Raw genomic sequence first — 13,001 nt, 5'->3', positions numbered from 1 at the left:
GGAGAAAACCAAAATCCTCTGTACAATGAGCATCATGTTGTGTCCGTGTTGCTGGGCATGTCCCAAAGGCAGGACCGAGCTGGCCCCTCAAAATCATCAAGTCCAACCGTTCCCCACCCCTGTCCCTGCCCCATGTCCTGAGAACCTCATGTCCGTCTGTCCAGCCCTCCAGGGATGGTGACTCCAGCACTGCCCTGGGCAGCCTGTTCCAATGCCCCACAGCCCTTTGGGGAAGAAATTGTTCCCCACATCCAACCTCAACCTCCCCTGGCGCAACTTGAGGCCGTTTCCTCTGCTCCTGGCTCTTGCCAAACAGCGCTGGCCCCAGTTATATTCTGGTATGTCTGGGATTTACGAATACCAGGGTCCTGGCCCTGCACTTTTTAGATGCTTAGAAGTAAAATGACTGATAATTTTTAACCTCTCAGGTGCCCTGGTGACCAGCCTGTTAGTGTTCTGCTTTGCTGCTTTGTTGCTTTGCAGAAGCAAAGCACTGCGAGAAAATGAAAAAAACCCAGGAATAATTAATAATTGCTTATAGCGACCATGTGCCTGCTGTGATTCTGTGATTCTGTGTGGGTGTTTGCAAAGCACGAGAGGATTTTGCTGTGCTGAGCAAGGCGAATTCAGGCAGAGCAACTTAGCATTGTGCCGAATGATTTATTTTGGCAGGCGGATAAAGCAGACCTGACAGAATGACAAGCACCACTGCAAAGAGCAGCTGCCCGGATCGGTCCCAGAAAACGCTCTGCAGGAACCCATTTCTCAGTATCAAGGTAAATACCTCCCGCTTTCTATAATCCCCCCTTGGATTACTGGCGCGGTAAAGCGGAGTTTAGCTTTCTGCAGAAGGCATTGATAAGATTTCTGTTTACAAGACGTGTTTGGAAATGGATGGGGTGCTCCCCACAGCGGATGGATGTGCAGACACCTCCACCCAAAAGCGAGCGGTGGGACGGCGATTTGGCAACGCAAGTTTAACTTTCAGCTTCTGCAGCATTTAACTCCTGTCAGTGGAACTCCCTGAGCCCAAAGCGAACTGTCAAGAGAAACAAATCCCAGATCTTCAAGCAGCCATGAGCCTTGGTCTTTGTGGAAATGCTTTTTTATGGTATCCATGATAAATGCGTGTATGTAATGGGGGCAGAAAAGGGGGAATCGATGCTCACTCTTCGAGTTTAGCACACAGCAACCTGCAAAGCTTTGGGTGTTAGCCCCCTTTTAAGCAAGGAGTGGCATCTAGTTGGCTTAAACCTTGCCCTTGGTTTAATTTGTTGACTGAAAACATCTTTGCTAAGCAATGATTCTGGACACCCCCCCTGCAATACCTCCTGCCCTTGATGTAAGTTCACCCAGCTCCTCCTGTTTTGCTGGTGGGTGTCTGGGGTCATACAATAGAATCATAGAATAGTTTGGGTTGAAAAGGACCTTCCCAGCTCCCCCAGTGCCCCCCCTGCCATGAGCAGGGACATCTTCACCAGCTCAGGTTGCTCAGAGCCCCGTCCAGCCTGGCCTGGGATGTCTCCAGGGATGGTTCATCCACCACCTCTCTGACCAACCTGTTCCAGTATGCAGGGAGGTGGTTCCTCCATATCTTCAACCAAGAGCTCCACCAGGTCCAGTGCAGGCAACCAGATGAGTGGACTTCAGTAAACTCTTCGGGGAAGGCCCAAAAGTTGGTTGTGGTGGTAACGGCAGGAGGTGGTGGTCACTTCTGCACAGCAGTGTGACGGTCAGAGGATGCCCAGGGAAGGCAGAGGACCAGTTTGACTTGCTTATCATAGATGTGAAGCCACATTTCCTTTGTCCTGGAGCACCCAAAACAGTGAGTCATGGGGAACTATGGGTGAAGATCCTTTTTTCTTCCCTTATCAACTCTGGGAAGAGGCGTGAGGCTGGATGCAGTAGAAGCTGAGATCTTCTTGTTGTGTGGCCAGTGCTGCCTGTTTGAGTTTAGCACATCGATCTCGGGCTTTCCAGCAGATATGCATGGCCTCTTGCCTCCTTCCCATGGCTGTGTCAGTGCCAGCGAGACTCCTCAGCTCGTTATTTGTAGAGGAGGATCCATGATCCTTGGCTATGGAGATGGTTTGGAACCCTTTTCTCTTTGTACAGTGCTAATGGCATTTTTTAAAAAACCCCAGGTAACGATAATGATCACACTACTTGTGCAACTGGTGTTCTGCCACATGGTGCTCTTGGAGAAGTGTAGCAACACACAAAAGAAAAATAGAAGTATAAACATTTAGATAAGACAAGCATCTGTAAAGTGGAAATAATAATCAGCATTGGCCACAGTGATGCCAGAAAGAGTGAGTGCTCAGGTTGCATCAGAATCAAGTTCATATTTCCATCTTCTTTTTCTTACAAAGAGGACATTTCAGAAGCTTTGTGCTCTTCTCGTGCATCTCAAGGAAGCAGGAAACTAAAGCTGAGCCAGCTGTAGGTCTAGCTGGATGACAATTGTTATGTTCAATGGAGCATGTTGCTTGGCTTGTAAGCATCGGCTTTCAAGAAGCTCTTGTTCAAACAAACGGAGATGACAGGTACAAAGTGTTTTGCTGTGGGAACAGGCTACTGTGAAGTGGGAGCTCGAGACACAGAGCTCCGGGGAGCCAAAGGTGGGGTGATGTGGGAGCAGATCAGAAGCTGCTGGCTGAATAGGTGGAGAGCAAGGTGGAAAACTCTTTTTCTGTTATTATGCAGCCACAGGTCTGGGGATTTTCTTTTTACACCTGCGGTATGCACACAACTGATTTAACGTGAGCTTTTCTTAGCGTGTTGCTGCAAATGTGTGTGGGAAACGATGGTTTAGTTTACTTAGGAGAGTTGATATTGAGCTGGGAGACCAGATTCCTCATTCTCTCTGTTGTGTCTTCATGTAATTTTAATGTAAACCAGAGCCAACCCTATAAACCTTCCTTCTTCAAAGTCTTAGGGCAATGCAATGCCATGAGTGTCCTGCTGGGCTCGGTACAACCTCAGGTCCTCTCCAGCTGAATGTTTGAGGAGCTCTTTGCAGAACCATGGGCTGCACCTGGCGTGGCTCCTTCTGTCCTGCGGCATCTGGTTCATCCTCTTTTGGCTGAATAGTTTTGCTTGATGAGTAATTATAGCATTATCATCAATTTATTGCTGCATTCAATGTGTTGGAAGCCAGTTACCCGACTTGTTAGACAGCATCACCAGGCTGTAGACGAAAAGATGATGGCCAGTGTTAAACGCTTCAGATCTGTCATTTTTGTGGGGAAGAGTGTCGTGGGTTTGGTTGGTTTTGTTTGGCTTTTTGGTGTTGTTTTGTTTTATACTTGCCAGCAACATCATCTTTAAAAACAAAATCCCATTGATGTTTCCTTGCAGAGTCTTTTTAAGGGGTTTCGAAACTTCAAAGATTAAAGACACTGAGGTGCAAAGTCATCTTGGGCCTGTGAGAGGAATCGATGTCTCTTTTCCTTAGCAAGGGTGTCTGTGTGAATGTAGACATAGAGGCAATTCTTGGTGGGGGTTGCTGCAGACCAGACCAGGGCAGGACAATGGGCAGTTGTTTCCTGAAGTCTGTTGCTTTCTGAAGGGTCCCTGGAGCCCACCCTGAGAAGAACAAAAGGAAGGGATTTTGGTGGAGACCAGTTCTGCTTCTCATGGACAACCTGCTGCTGGGTTTCTGCACAGAAATCTCAGCAGGGAAATTATGACCCATCTCTTCAGGTCAGAGTGGCTTTGAAAGAGAATGCAGGGATGGTTACAATCATAGAATCACAGAAGGGTTTGGGTTGGAAGGACCATCCCAGCTCCCCCAGTGCCCCCCCTGCCATGAGCAGGGACATCTTCACCAGCTCAGGTTGCTCAGAGCCCCGTCCAGCCTGGCCTGGGATGTCTCCAGGGATGGTTCAGCCACCACCTCTCTGGCCAACCTGGGACAGGCTCTCACCACCCTCAGGGCAACAGTTTCTTCCTCATTTCCAGCCTGAATCTCCCTCCTTTAGTTTAAAACCATCACTCCTTGTCCTATCACAACAGGCCCTGCTCAAAAGTCTGTCCCCATCTCTTTTCTCAACCCCTTTTAAATCTGGAAAGGCCACACTAAGGTCTCCCCGGAGCTTCTCTTCTCCAGCTGAACACCCCAACTCTCTCAGCCTGTCCCCAGCAGAGCTGTTCCAGCCTCGCATCATTCCTGTGGCTCCTCTGGCCCCTCTCCAGCAGGTCCATGTGTGTCCTGTGCTGAGGACCCAGAGCTGGACCAGCACTGCAGGGGGGTCTCACAGAGCGGAGCAGAGGGGCAGAATCCCCTCCCTGCACCTGCTGCTCACGCTGCTGGGGATGCAGCCCAGGACACGGGTGGATTTCTGGGCTGCAAGCGCACGTTGCCGGCTCATGGCCAATCTTTCACCCCCAGCAACCCCGAGTCCTTCTCCTGGGGCTGCTCTTCATCCCTCCATCCCCAGCCTGGATTGATACTGGGGGTTGCCCTGACCAGATGCAGCAGCATCAGGCTGGGACCAACCCCAACAAAGCCATTTCCAGTTGTTGGCCTGTCATTGCCAGGCGTTATCCTGGCTGCAGCCCGTGGCCAAGGAGAGAAAATCCTCTCTTCCAATTTTATGTTTCCCATTCAACTACTGAACTACTTGTTTTTACCCTGAAGGCAGAGGTGACCTGACCATGCATGTCACCAAGCCCACAATTAACACAGGATGCTTTTTGGTTGTTTGGGGTTTTTTTTTTTGTGTTTTTTTTTTTTTTTTTTTTTTCCCAAGAAGTTAGGTCAGCCCGTCCGGTTTCTAAATGACTTCCTCAGAAAACAAAGCTTCAAGTCCAGGATTTGAGTGTTTCTTGCAGAAACACAAAACCATTGCTCAATGTGGTTTGTGTGTTTGAAGTGGCTGAAGGACCAAAAATCACAGCACTGCAATTTTTATAGATATATATATATATCTGTAGAGAGAGAGTGTGTAATGAAAACCAGTTGCCATGTGTCAAAAGGCAACTGAGAGGCGTGACTCAAAGCTGATCCTGGGGCTGATGGTTCCTGAGCCTTTAGAGATCCCTGGGATGAATTCGTATGGTCCATCAGAGCAGGTTAAAATAAATTGTTGTCCCTGAGGGTGGTGAGAGCCTGGCCCATGTTGGCCAGAGAGGTGGTGGGTGAACCATCCCTGGAGACATCCCAGGCCAGGCTGGACGGGGCTCTGAGCAACCTGAGCTGGTGAAGATGTCCCTGCTCATGGCAGGGGGGCACTGGGGGAGCTGGGAAGGTCCTTCAACCCAAACCATTCTATGATTCTGCGAAACTGGAACAAGCTGATTTGCCCCAGGCCCATTTTCTCCTCTCTGTAAGCACAGCCCGTTGCATGGGATTTTATCATGTGCAAAGGCACAAAACCCTTTCCTAAAATAGCAGCGAAAGTCTCCCAAACACATGGAAACAGCGTGATAGGGACTTCCCTGTGACAGCCGGGGCAAGACTCTGTGTGCGACTTTCAGAGCCTTTACATGGAGGATTTGTTGCCAAACTGCACAAACAACACTAGAAACACAATGGAACCTTTGTAAGAAGGTTTTTTCCAGACCATCAATAGAAGAGATATTGATGTTTAATCCCCAGTTCTGCAATTTATTCTATGATTCTGTCCTATGATTCTATACGTTTATTGGCTCTTTAGGATTGAGTACATTTCTCTATTCTTTTACGCACGTGGAGTGAAAGCAGCAATACCTTACCAACACAATGTAAGGCTTAGTAGAGGAAAGCCTGTAAAAATATATTTAAAAATACAGGGAAATTCAGAAAAGCAGTGAGTTCCTCCAAAAATTCTTGGTTGCAGAGAAGCTCCTTGTTCGACTTGTGGTAGAGCAGCGATGCTCTCATCCCAGTGCTGGTTGTGGAGGATGTAGACATTGCGTTGGGGTGTCATTGCCTGTGGCTGAGGGTTCCTCACCAGACACCTTCCAGGGATGCTGCCCATCCCTCTGGGGCACTGGGAAGATGTCCTGGGCACTCTCCATGACTCATGGGTGGTGGGAAGCGGTGGTAGCACCGCTCCGGAGGAGGAAGGTTGCTTTGCACCCTGGCTTTGCAGAGGGGTAGGTTTTTCAGGGGTCTATTGATACCAAACACCCTCTGCCACTGTTCTAGTGTGATGTTTGGTGTTATCTCAATGCAGAACCTGAGGAGGCACTTATAATAATAACACTTTGCGGATGTTTATTGAAAAAAACACATTAAAAAAACTCTCCCTTCCTTCCTCCTCAGCCTACACAAGCACTCGTTTGGATTTTCTGAGTTGTTTTAACTCTTCTGGTGTAGAGGGGAAGGGATGTGAGCATGGCTTGGCCCACAATGTGAAAGAGGTGGCAGACAGCTGGGCTTGGGTGTGCTTCTGGGATCACCCGGCTCTGGGGCTGCCCCTGTCTTTCCATGAGTTAGTTCTGCTGTCAAAACCCAGGTCTTGGTAAAAGGCTGGTGTCTGCAGACCCAGGTCACCTTCTGATGTTCTCCCACTGCTGGAGTAGCTCATCAGACCCAGGCTGGCTGATCCCACCAGTCCCAAGTCCAGGTGTGGAGGGACCCCAGCTTGAAGTCCTTGGGAAAAGTAACCAGATGGCACAGAAAGACCGTGCAAGAGGATCTACCTGCCCTGTGGCACGGGTTATATCCCAGACCCAGGTGGGACAGGCACACGGTGGCATCTGGGTCAACCCTACACCATATAACATGGGAGGTCTCAGAGGAACCTTGAGATAGACACGCTGCTGGGACTCAACCACCGACCACCATCATCGCAGCTACCACGGGGCAATCTGGAAATCCCACACTAGCAATTACCGTCTCTCTATTTCTCACTCATTAAAATATTCCGCAGACTAAAAATGCCCTGTCGTTAGGGTGGTTGCCCACAATGGCTCCCTAAAGAGCAAGGAGGAGACTTGGCCTTGCAGAGCTTTAATTGCAAGACCTCCCACTTCGCTACCTTAGGAAAGTAAACCACCACCTTGGAAACATGGGAAGCACAGAATATCTGACAGAACCCGCAAAAAGCCGTGTTTTTCTGTGACATTTTCTCAGAATCATTGCAGAAGTTGGAGAACATGTAGGCATTTTTCTTCACATTCCTGTTTGCTTCTTCCTTCTCAAACATTTCCGCCTCAATTTTGACTTTCTAAATGTTCCCCTGCTTGCTCCAAGCTACAGTTCTGACTTGTGTCTTCAAACCTTTGTCCAGCTACCATCCAGGTATCCAGGTTTTTGTCAATCTCTTGGTCTTTGCTCTTTCAACACACAGAGTGCAGAAATGTCAGATGTTGGCCCTTCTAAAGTGCTTGGTTTAGCAGTCATTTGTTAAAAGGCACACGTTGAAGAACAGAGGTTGAAATGTTTAATTAAAACCTGCTATCAATAGCTTGATCTCAGGAAGCTGTTCCGGGCAGCCCCTGGGGATCTCCTTCCCTTTGTTTCATGCTGTTATTTGCACTGTGGTCCGATGCCTTTGCAGCTCTTTCACCACCTCCGGTCCCTCGGAGGAACATGGTGCATAATTGAGGGTTCTGTCTGGGTTGTCTTTAACCATCCCACCCACTCCTGGTGTTACCCAGACCCCCTGTCCTTCACCTCTGGTTTCCTTGAGCCACTGCAATCCCTTTGGAATGTCCTACCACCAACAACATCCTAATTCCCTTGAACTGACACAGGATTTTGCTCTTTGCTGTGTTCCCCAGGATCTACAGTACTGATTTTTTTCTTGCAGAAGAAGGAAAGAGAAGCCTGTAAGAGTGCATGGCAAATTTCGGTGAAGGAGCTCTCTTCACTCCAAGTCTGCATCGTTATCCCCTGGAAGTCCTGACCTCCAGGCTGTGGCTCCAGGGAGACCTTATTGTGGCCTTTCTGTACTTTAGAAGGGCCGAGGAGAAAGATGGGGACAGACTTTTGAGCAGGGCCTGTTGCCATAGGACAAGGGGTGATGTTTTTAAACTAAAGGAGGGAGATTCAGGCTGGACAGGAGGAAGGAATTGTTGGCCTGAGGGTGGTGAGAGCCTGTCCCAGGTTGGCCAGAGAGGTGGTGGCTGAACCATCCCTGGAGACATCCCAGGCCAGGCTGGACGGGGCTCTGAGCAACCTGAGCTGGTGAAGATGTCCCTGCTCATGGCAGGGGGGGCACTGGGGGAGCTGGGAAGGTCCCTACAACACAAACTTTTCTGTGATTCTACTCTATGTTTCTATGAACCCCCAGAGTGAAGACTGTGGGGGTCACAGGTGCTGGTTGCTCTGTGGGTTGCACAAAGTGAAGGATCTTTCTTCCAGCGTAGTGTTTTGGTCTGGATGAATGGAGCTGCAAGCAGCGGCTTGCTGGGAGAAAACTAAAACCCTCTTTACAATGAGTATCATGTTTTGTCCGTGTTCCTGGGCATGTCCCAAAGGCAGGACCGAGCTGGCCCCTCAAAATCATCAAGTCCAACCGTTCCCCACCCCTGTCCCTGCCCCATGTCCTGAGAACCTCCTGTCCGTCTGTCCAACCCTCCAGGGATGGTGACTCCAGCACTGCCCTGGGCAGCCTGTTCCAATGCCCCACAGCCCTTTGGGGAAGAAATTGTTCCCAGATCCAACCTCAGCCTCCCCTGGTGCAACTTGAGGCCGTTTCCTCTGCTACTGGCGCTTGTTCCTGGGGAGCAGAGCCCGACCCCCCCGGCTCCAAGCTCCTTTCAGGCAGTTCAGAGATCAGAAGGTCTCCCCTCAGCTCCTGTTCTCCAGCTGAACCCCCCAGGTCCCTCAGCCGCTCCCATCACACTTGTGCTCCAGCCCCTCACCAGCTCCATTCCCTTCTCTCCACTCGCTCCAGCACCATGTTGGTGTGCGTGTCCATATGACCTCTGGCAACTTGGAGGTGCTGTAGGTATTTGCCCTGTGTCTCTCAAGCAGAGCTGAGCTTATGCTCTGCAGTAGTTGCTCCTCAGTAAATCTCTCTCTCTGTTTACAAGGGTCACGCTGGTGTCAGTGATGGTCTCTCCTTCCAGGCGTGAAGACCATCTGTCTGGGCCATACAAGTCAAAGAGCCAGATGTCTCAGCCAGAGACAGAAATGTAAACGAGAGATTTTTGCGGTAGGACAAAACGCAGCATCATGTGTGCAGCCAAAGACAAATAGGGTCATATATCTCTCTCCAGCAGATCTCAAGTCCATGAGGCTGTTCTTTCTTTTCCTGGCAAATCACCAGCTGTGCCGTGATTTGGTGGCTAAGAGCAAAGAGCCCCTGGAAACAGAAGGAGTGGGGTCCTTGCCCAGTGCTGACACAAAGCCACTGCAAGTCCATTGCAGGACTCTCTCTCTTTTCTGTGCTTTAGTCTGTCTGGATCAGGTAGAATAAAATACCAGATTCTCAACCCATTTTCACCTCCGGTGTTCAAGGAGATGAGGCAAAGTGGTGGGAGTCTGCTGAGCTGCTGTAAACCAACATGCCCTGAAGGTCCTGGCTGTGGATACCCAAATGTGAATACAGATGCCTGGAAAAGAATGAATCTGGCCTCAGCATTTCCATCTGGACTCATGTATTCAGGAAACAGTGCCTGGACTTAGCCAGCATGTCCTGCAGGAACACAGGAAATATAGGAAAGCTGACTGTGGGAAAGCTTTCCTTTGGCTGGGTGACATTTTCCTAGTCCAAACATGGTCCACCCCTCAGAGGTGACACGAGCCTGGAAGGGGGAAGGTCCTGGATATCATCCTGCTTTGCATGATGCCAACACATCACTTCTGGCGGTGGTACCCATACCCCAGTGCTACCAGGGAGCCAAAGGGGCCTGACCATCCTATTTTTTACAATGAGGGAGGTGAGAAGCTCTCCCAGGTTGGCCAAAGAGGTGGTGGCTGAACCATCCCTGGAGACATCCCAGGCCAGGCTGGACGGGGCTCTGAGCAACCTGAGCTGGTGAAGATGTCCCTGCTCATGGCAGGGGGGGCACCGGGGGAGCTTTAAGGTCCCTCCAACCCAAACCATTCTGTAATTCTATAATTCTATTGTTCCTTTTTGTACTGTAAACAGTCTATCTGCTTACCAAGCAGCCTGGCTTGGCAGTGACCACACTTCAGACCTGGATCAGAATGAGACATAGCAGAAACCCAGGCCAAGCTGAGCGGCTTCTCCAGGAAAGACTCTTGCCCAGTGGGAACTGGCTGCAAAACACGCAGAGCCGGAGCAATGTCCTGCTCTAGCCAGCGACTGCGAAAACGTCTACCAAAAGTCACACCCTGTGGCTTTGGGCAGCGTCCAAGGGTGAGGGCAGCAGCTCTGCAGGTTCCAGGGATATTCAGCCTGTCCTGCAGGGAGACGAGTGGTCCGTCTCCTTAGGGCACAGAGTGTCCTGGGTTGGAAGGGACCCACAAGGATGATCGAGTCAAACTCCTGTCCCTGCAATGGCAACCCCCCAGGTCACATTGTGTGTCTGAGGATGTTGTCCAGTCTTTTTTGAACACCATCAGGTTGGGGCCGTGACACCTCCCTGGGGAGCCTGTTCAGTGTCCAGCACCTCTGGGAGAAGAACCTTTTCCTCATGTGCAACCTGAACCTGCCCTGGCACATCTTCCTGCCATTCCCTTGGGTTCTGTCACTGTCAACAGAGAGGAGAGCTCAGCACCTGCCCCTCCTGCTCCTCTTGTGAGGAAGCTGCAGCCCCATGAGGTTTCCCCTTAGCCTCCTCTTCTCCAGGCTGAACAAACCAAGTGACTCTAGCTGCTCCTCACTCTCCAGTAGCTTTATATCCTTCTTATACATGCAACAGTTGGTGTTGATTAGCTTATTTTATCTCATTTTGGGGAGTGGTAGGCTGCCTGTGTAAAGCCACATGGCAGTAGGGAAGGACAGGTCCCAGTATAAGTTGAGGAATGACCTATTAGAGAGCAGCGTAGGGGAAAGGGACCTGGGGGTCCTGGGGACAGCAGGATGACCATGAGCCAGCACTGGGCCCTTGTGGCCAGGAAGCCAATGGTACCTGGGGTGGATGAGAAGGGGGTGGTCAGTAGGTCAGAGAGGTTCTCCTGCCCCTCTGCTCTGCCCTGGGGAGACCACACCTGGAATATTGTGTCCAGTTGTGGCCCCTGAGTTCCAGCAGGACAGGGAACTGCTGGAGAGAGTCCAGCGCAGCCACCAAGATGCTGAAGGGAGTAGAGCATCTCCCGTGTGAGGAAAGGCTGAGGGAGCTGGGGCTCTGGAGCTTGGAGGAGAATGAGGGGGGACTCATTAATGGTTATAAACATATAAAGGGTGAGTGTCAGGAGGATGGAGCCAGGCTCTTCTCGGTGACAACCAATGATAGGACAAGGGGCAATGGGTACAAACTGGAAAACAAAAGGTTCCACTTAAATTTGAGAAGAAACTTGTTCCTGGTGAGGGTGGCAGAGCCTGGCCCAGGCTGCCCAGGGAGGTTGTGGAGTCTCCTTCTGTGCAGACATTCCAACCCGCCTGGACACCTTCCTGTGTAACCTCATCTGGGTGTTCCTGCTCCATGGGGGGATTGCACTGGATGAGCTTTCCAGGTCCCTTCCAACCCCTCACATTCTGCGATTCTGTGACATGGCTTGCTGGCTCTTTGCTGGGTATTTTGCAGAGCTGTGGATGAAAAGGAGGTGGTTTCCATCCACCCTGGGACAGTTCGTTCAGCACTCATGAAATATTTCCGTATAAGGAGCAGGAAGATGGATGCTGCTCTCAGTAATGGGGCGGCTCGAGCCACGTGTTCGCCTGGGCAGCCCAACACCAGCACATCCCAAACTCTGGAGGAGATGAGATCAGATGATTTTCTAGGGGATGATGATGATCTTTGACAAGATTTCCTTCTGGAAGCAGAAAATAACCATCACATTTTCCCCGAAGGGGATACATCATTTCCACCCAGGGCTTCGCAAGAAGGAAGTGAAAACAGAAAGTCTGAATTGTTCTCCCTGACCTTCCTTGACTTTGTCTGAAGAAGCCGTTTGTTGCCGTGTCTGGAAGGACTCATTCCTGCCCCAGAAGAGCTCCTGCCAGCACTGGGGATGGCTGCCTGCCGCAGGCTGGATGGGAGCAGGAAGGTTGTGCAACCTCCTACTTCTGCTGATGGATCTCGGGGTCAAGGCCAACAAAAACTCACAGCAATTTTTTCCCAAGCGAAATGTCCAAAGCCACTTTCAGCTGAAGAAACTACACTCTCCTGACAAATACTAACCTTACTGTCATGTTTGGCAGAGGACTATTTAATAGTCCTGACCTAATTTCTGATGATCTCTGATGGCAGGAGTGAGAGTAATATTTCAAAGGCTCATGGTCAAAGGTTCATGCTCAATAATTCTGCCTTTGTGTAGTAGATGCCATTTGTTATAGAATCATAGAATCATTTTGGCTGGAAACGACCTTTAAGATGATCAAATCCAACCATTCCCCCACCCCTGGCACTGCCCCATGTCCTGAGAACCTCATGTCCGTCTGTCCAACCCTCCAGGGATGGTGACTCCAGCACTGCCCTGGGCAGCCTGTTCCAATGCCCCACAGCCCTTTGGGGAAGAAATTGTTCCCCACATCCAACCTCAACCTCCCCTGGTGCAACTTGAGGCCGTTTCCTCTGCTCCTTGCGCTTGTTCCTGGGGAACCGAGCCCGACCCCCCTGGCTCCAAGCTCCTTTCAGGCAGTTCAGAGATCAGAAGGTCTCCCCTCAGCTCCTGTTCTCCAGCTGAACCCCCCAGGTCCCTCAGACACTCCCATGACACTTGTGCTCCAGCCCCTCACCAGCTCCGTTCCCTTCTCTCAACCCACTGCACCACCTCAAGGTTTTTTTTTGTAGTTTATGTCTTTATCTTGCAGCTCTCAGTAATCATGCTGGATGTTCTCTTTTTGTGTTGTCAGTTCTTTGTTTTCTGCCATGGACTCCTACAGCTCTCCCAGCTCCTGGTCTCCGGTTACCTGAAGAGCTCCATCTCAACCATTGAGAAACGATATGGCCTCTCCAGCCAGACGTCAGGGCTGCTCGCAGCCTTCAATGAG

General features: G+C 50.5%; 1 protein-coding gene across 2 annotated transcripts in view; it reads left to right on the top strand.

Annotated features, from left to right (window-relative positions):
• Positions 1 to 13,001, top strand: part of SLCO2B1 (solute carrier organic anion transporter family member 2B1) — a 65,992-nt gene that overhangs the window by 15,537 nt on the left and 37,454 nt on the right. For both annotated transcript variants that reach the window (XM_082043596.1, XM_082043597.1), the window contains 2 exons: positions 673 to 776; positions 12,864 to 13,001. In XM_082043596.1, coding sequence (XP_081899722.1) covers positions 696 to 776; positions 12,864 to 13,001 — 219 coding nt within the window. In that variant the 5' untranslated portion in view covers positions 673 to 695. The remainder of the gene's footprint in view (positions 1 to 672; positions 777 to 12,863) is intronic.

This window comes from Streptopelia decaocto, assembly GCF_964273445.1.
Source record: "Streptopelia decaocto genome assembly, chromosome: 1".
Taxonomy (NCBI): Eukaryota; Metazoa; Chordata; class Aves; order Columbiformes; family Columbidae; genus Streptopelia; species Streptopelia decaocto.
Note: the sequence above shows the minus strand (reverse complement) of the source record. Positions and strands in the feature narration are given on the sequence as shown.